Source organism: Schistocerca nitens, chromosome 4, assembly GCF_023898315.1.
Source record: "Schistocerca nitens isolate TAMUIC-IGC-003100 chromosome 4, iqSchNite1.1, whole genome shotgun sequence".
Classification (NCBI taxonomy): Eukaryota; Metazoa; Arthropoda; class Insecta; order Orthoptera; family Acrididae; genus Schistocerca; species Schistocerca nitens.
Window position 1 is genome coordinate 711123011 of NC_064617.1, and position 6000 is coordinate 711129010.

Consider the following 6000-nt stretch of genomic DNA (forward strand, 5'->3'; position numbering starts at 1 on the left):
AAAATTGATCTACACAAAATCAGAGACTCAGAAAAAAATTAAAAATGGGAGGAACAACTTGCAGAAGACTGGGAGAAATTTCAACCTAAAATCATCAAAACAGCAAAAGAACTGATCCCTCTTCACACACAAAAAAACCTCAAGGTGGAATGAGGCATGTAGGCATGCATTAGAAGAAAGAAAAAAGGTATTTTAAAATTACTATTGCAACATGTCAGAAGGAACACACAAGAAATTCCTTGAAGTTTGCAAATGAACATCCAAGATTTTAAGCCAAAATAAATCAAAATATGTCAATGACCAACTGGAGTCGGTTGAAGACAAATTCAAAAATTGCAACACACATGATTTCTATAAGACCTTTGCAAAACAAATCAAATGGTACTCACCACAGAATCTCTGCTTTTGAAAACAAGTTGGTAAATTAGCCCAAGAAAATTCCAAAGAACTATCCTCATACTTTTCACAGCTTTTAGTTTGCTTGTAACCCAAAGAGAAATTCCCAAAAATACATCCTGAAATAACAACAGGAAGTTCATCAGGACGACCAAAAGTAGTAGCTGATTTACATATCAAGAAACTTGAAAACAACAAAGCATCAATGCAGAATGGAACTGTAGGTGAACCCTTGAAAAGATTAGGCCCAAACTCAGTCAAAGATATTACAAGAATAATCAGAGACATTTTAGAAATTGAAAATATCCCATATGACGGGAAGATTGCTCTAATCCATCCAATACATAAAAAAGGCAACAAATCAGATGTAAACAACCATAGAGGGATCTCCCTCTTATTCGTAACTTGCAAAATCCTATCATCTTGTATCTTGAATAGAGCACAAAAGCAATTAAAACCCAAATTAGCAGAATATCAAGCAGGATTCAGACCGAACAGCTCACACCCAGAACCAGTTTTTAACCTCAAAAACATACTATTTGAGCTCTCAGTGAAAAACCTTTAGTATGCAAAATTGTAGATTTTAAAAAGGTGCTCAACACAGTAGACTGGCACTCACTATTCCAAACTTTAGTAGAGAGGACACTAGATCCAAAAGCATGAGAACTCATAAAACAAACTCCTAAATGGAATGATATCGAAAGTAACATTTATGGATGAAGTCTTACAAACCTCAAACAGGTGTAAGACAAGGAGATGGACTCTCTCCAGCTCTGTTCAGCGTCATCCTAGACAAGGTTAGGGAAGAATTGGAGAAATAACTTGGATTTTGGAAGCCAGTCTTACAGGCCTTTCCCAAAAACAAACTCTACATACCATACCTCATGTTAGCAGACAACTTGGCAATATTTACAGATGATGAAGAGACTATTGTTAAACAGCTTGAGATACTTGAAGACTGTGTAGAAAAAGTAATATTGTAAATCTGAATCGAGAAAACTGAATTCATATGTTCAAAGACAGAAATCGTGAGGCTGAAAACAAAATACAGTAAAATCAGTGGGGTCCCGTACTTTAAATATCTCAGAGAAATCATTGAGCCGAAAGGCCCTGAAAAAATCTCTCAGCAAAACTGCCTCCAAAAAGTCAGAAAAACATTAAGGTTAGTTGAAAATCACTAAACAAAAAATCTATGTTACAACAGAAAAGGCAGACAAAAATCTACAACACAGTCATTAAACAAACAGTAATCTAGACAAGTGAAACACTTGACACTTAACAGAAAATATGAACTTGAAGAAATCAGAAAAGAAGAGAGAAAGATCACAAGGAAAATTTTAGGAGCAAGACATGCAAAAGACAGTTACAGGCTACAGTCAGTGAAAACAACAGAAATGTTTTCAAACACCAATATTGACATTAAGGACCTCAAAAATGCAAACATAAGGTAAATCAGCATTTTAGAAAGTAGACAAATGGGAAGCAACATCAGAGTAACCAAAACAAAAACAGTACAGACTGAAGTGGTTGAAAGAACGTAAACAAGCCTTCTTGGAAAGAATGAAAGCCTATTGGAACAACAAGAGGAACTTAAAGAAAAGTTGGTTGAGTTATTTGCTTTTTATGTCTTCCAATTTTTGAGATAATTTGCTAATATTTATAATTACAATATTAATAATTATAATAACTTGATAAACAGATGGGAGAGCTAAACTTGAAACAATACCTTTTTATAAATGGAAATAAAAAGTAATTTAAACAAATAAAATATGATAGGAAACCAGAGGATGGTGCCATTAATGAGAGACATGTTAAAAGGAAGGCAGATACTGTGAGACTGGAATTGGTAGGGGAAGAAGGGTGGGGGGCAGAGAGTACAAAATGAACATGCCTGTGGAAGACCATGGTGAACAGCAGAGAACTAGAATACAGTTGTAATTGCGTCCTGTCATCCGTGTTAAGTATTCATCCCCTTAACAGATCATCACATTGGATGGCTCTATCCCGTAATGCTCCAAACGTTATCAATTGGGGAGAGATCCAGCGACCTTGCTGGCCAAGTTAAGATCAGTCGGGCATGAAGACAAGCTGCAGAAACTCTCACCGTTTGTGGGCGGGCATTATCCTGCTGAAATGTAGCTTGCCATGAAGGGCAACAAAACAAGAGTGTAGAGTGTCGTCGACATACTACTGTGTTGTAAGGGTTTCGCAGATGACAATCTAAGGTGTCCCACTATGAAATAAAGTAGCACTCCAGTCACTCACTTCTGGTAGAAAGGCCATATGGCAGGTGACAGTCAGGTTTGCATCCCACTGCGTTCCGCGATGTCTCCAGACATGTCTTTGACCTGGAATCTCATTGACTGGATTAGAAATGTTTTTAGTGATGAGGACCACTTTGAATTGAGCCCCAACGGCCAGCGAAGATGTGTCTGGAGATGCTCCTAACAGTGGTGGAATACAAACCTGACATCGCCCTCATATGGCTTGACAACTAGGAGTGATGGTCTGGGTTGCCATTTCATTCACAGGAGGACTTCTTTAGTTGTCATCCATGGCACTCTTAGAGCACAGTGCTCCGTCAACAATATTGTACTCCCCATTTCACCACCAATCATAGGAAACCATTGTGGGAGTTTGTAAGATAATAGAATTTAATGTTATGCCCTCCTCTGTTTCACAAAATTGTCAAATTTTAAGCAGAGCGGTAGAATGTTGTGGTGGCTAGTTCATAGTTTCTTGCATATCACTTGTTCTAGCACCATGCGAATCAAAAGCGTGAGTGTTTGAGCAAGGTTGATACTCTATCAAGTGCTTCAGTGTGTTACAAAATCTCAAACCTGTTTCAGCAAAAGTATAATTTGCCCTACCTATCCATAAGAGTTCTTCAAAATAAATCTGCACATGACCTCAGTAGCCCAAGCCCCATCTTTAAAAGTGAGACGACCCCTATATAAATCTATAAATATAAAATTACTGATATCTGCAGCTACAATTTAATGTGCAATTATTAGGTAAACTCATAGTTTTCAAATGACAAATTTGGAAAAAAACCTCATCTTATATTCAAGTAAATAAGATTCATCACATACTCCCTTCATTTTGTTCACATGTTTTTGAGAAAAGAATAAATTTTTTGTGTCACTGGTATTTGACTTACTTTGACCTGATAGTTCTTATAGGATATCTTGTTACCGACACCTTGAATTCAGTAAAGATTATTTTTAGTTACCAGATTGTAATTTCTTTTTTAAAATTTCTTCTACATTGTCATTCAGTCTCTCTGGCAAAATTAACTGTAGTTTTTAATATATCAGTAGTATTTTGTAATTTCACTGCACAGATATCTTAATTTCTTCTAGGGAGCTTTCAAGCACATTTGCTCGTCTTTGTCACCTAGTGGATGAGGCATCAACTGACATGGATGAGGCCATAAAGTCACTTGAGAAAGAGCTCAGGACTTTGGAGGAGGCAGCTGCATCTGCTAAGAGTTTGCGTAATAAAGCAAACTACCTTGCACAGGAGCTAGCTATGTTTGAAGAGACTTACCTGCAGTGTGATAATTAATAGCTTATTATTACTTAGGCACTTGTATAAATGTGCAGTTAACAGCATGAAACACTCACTACTAGTCACTGGCGATTAACAGTTAGTAGTACCCAAGCAGTAAGTGGCTTGGGACTTAACACATATATCATTGTTATATGTTTCAAGTTGTACGCTGTGCAGTGCTTGGTGGTGACTTCTGTTAAAAAACATAATGTCATTGCTGTTTCACTGCACATGATGGTCCTGTTATAATTGTTAGTCTGCTCGTAGCAGATTCTGGAAAGAGTCATAGATTATGTGTAGCATAAACTAAATGCACAGTTTGAATAAAGTACAATAACCATGTCTTACAAATCAGAGTCCAGTTTGGATATCCTGCAGTCAATAAGGATATCGCAACATGATTATATTGCTTTATTGGTCATCATTGTTAAATCACGATGTATAAAAATTAATCTGTATTTATTCATAAATTTATATTGTTAAAACTTGTCATTTTGTGAATTATCGTATGTTAGTAAAAAAGCTTGAATCTATGATAGGTTGTCTGTTTACCTATAAATTAAGTATACCGTTGGGTGTGCTCTGTACAGTTGTTGATGTGATCTTCAGTTCTGTATCTGATGATGTCCTGTGATTTCTGCCTTGGGAAGAAATATTTATAAATCCATTTTCTGTATACAGAGTTGTAATATTTGTGACAATATTTGTACCACATTAGTATTAATGACCATAAAATAACATAATTTGACAGGTGTTCAGTAAGTTAGGAATGGAGAATTTGATTTGAAGCTGAGTGTTCCTAAGGCATCTGTTCTTCAGAAGATTAAAAGTCTAATAATTGAATTTCATGAAGTGGTCATCATCATTTTGTATGAGATGAACTTTAATCATCAGTACTGTTCACTCAATATTTTGCCATTAAGAATTTACACACACACACACACACACACACACACACACATACAGTATCAGACTACAGTGCCTTAAATGTAAAACATCAGAATGCATAGTATGTCACCGAAATATTGTTTTCATTAGTCCTTGATAGAAAGCATACTTAACAAAATTACTTGCAAATATGAAATATGGTGATTTTATTTAAAGCTATAATTTCTTATGGTTAGTACAAAGTATTTGTTTTATCACATAAGGACCTTACTGGTTAAACAGTGTTCATACAACAATATTTAAATGCAGTAGTGCGTAAAAGGAAATAAATGGTGTTTGTATGAAAAGTAATACTCATTTTATCATTAAGTTTTTTTTTTTTTTTTAATAAATTGCAGAAGCAGATTTTCTTAATTACAGAATTAATAAGTAATACACACAAACATTTCATTAAAGGAACAGGATTATTGTTTTGGCAGCTAAGGTAGATTTTTAGATTTTGTAGAATGTTTTTAATATTTCATTCTAATTAATAATAGCTGACAGCTTTGTTTGTAACTGCATACGCAAGTCGTGATATTTGTATTTTATTCTTTAACATTGTTTAGGCTACAAAGGATATGTTCCATGTAGCATATTGTACAAATTATCTTGGCAGTAATGTCAAAAAAGCAGTGTTACAAATAGTTTATGAAAGACTTGCAACAAAAGTTATCTCGAGGCACACTAGGAAACAGACATTTACACTTGATAATTCTATCCATCATATTTAGGTGTAGGATTAACCATTATTTGTACATGGGCATGATTAAAACTTGAAAATTCTATACTTGTATTACTGTTTTCAAAAACAGGTAAATGAAAAGGAAGAACAACAAGAAGTTAGACGAGAGAGAGAGCACTGTAATAGAGTGAGTTAATTTGGAACCTATTTATTGTTGTGTTTATGAAAAATATTTATACACACACCCACTCACACAATTATATCTGTAAACGATGGATTTCAGTGCTGAACTTGGGTGTTGTTAGGGGATCTCTCTCTCTCTCTCTCTCTCTCTCTCTCTCTCTCTCTCTCTCTCTCTCTGCATGAATAGACTTTCAAACAGAGCCTGTGGTTAGAAGTATGTGGCAGTAACGTCACTGTGGTATGTTGCTAAGTTCTCA

At 35.2% G+C, this 6000-nt stretch overlaps 1 protein-coding gene across 4 annotated transcripts in view; it reads left to right on the plus strand.

Annotated features, from left to right (window-relative positions):
* The window catches only part of LOC126252754 (transmembrane GTPase Marf), a 216878-nt gene extending 211217 nt beyond the window's left edge, over window positions 1–5661 (plus strand). For all 4 annotated transcript variants that reach the window (XM_049953663.1, XM_049953662.1, XM_049953664.1 and 1 more), the window contains one exon: window positions 3759–5661. In XM_049953663.1, the coding sequence (XP_049809620.1) occupies window positions 3759–3963 (205 nt within the window). In that variant the 3' untranslated portion in view covers window positions 3964–5661. The remainder of the gene's footprint in view (window positions 1–3758) is intronic.
* The last annotated feature ends 339 nt before the right edge of the window (window positions 5662–6000 follow it).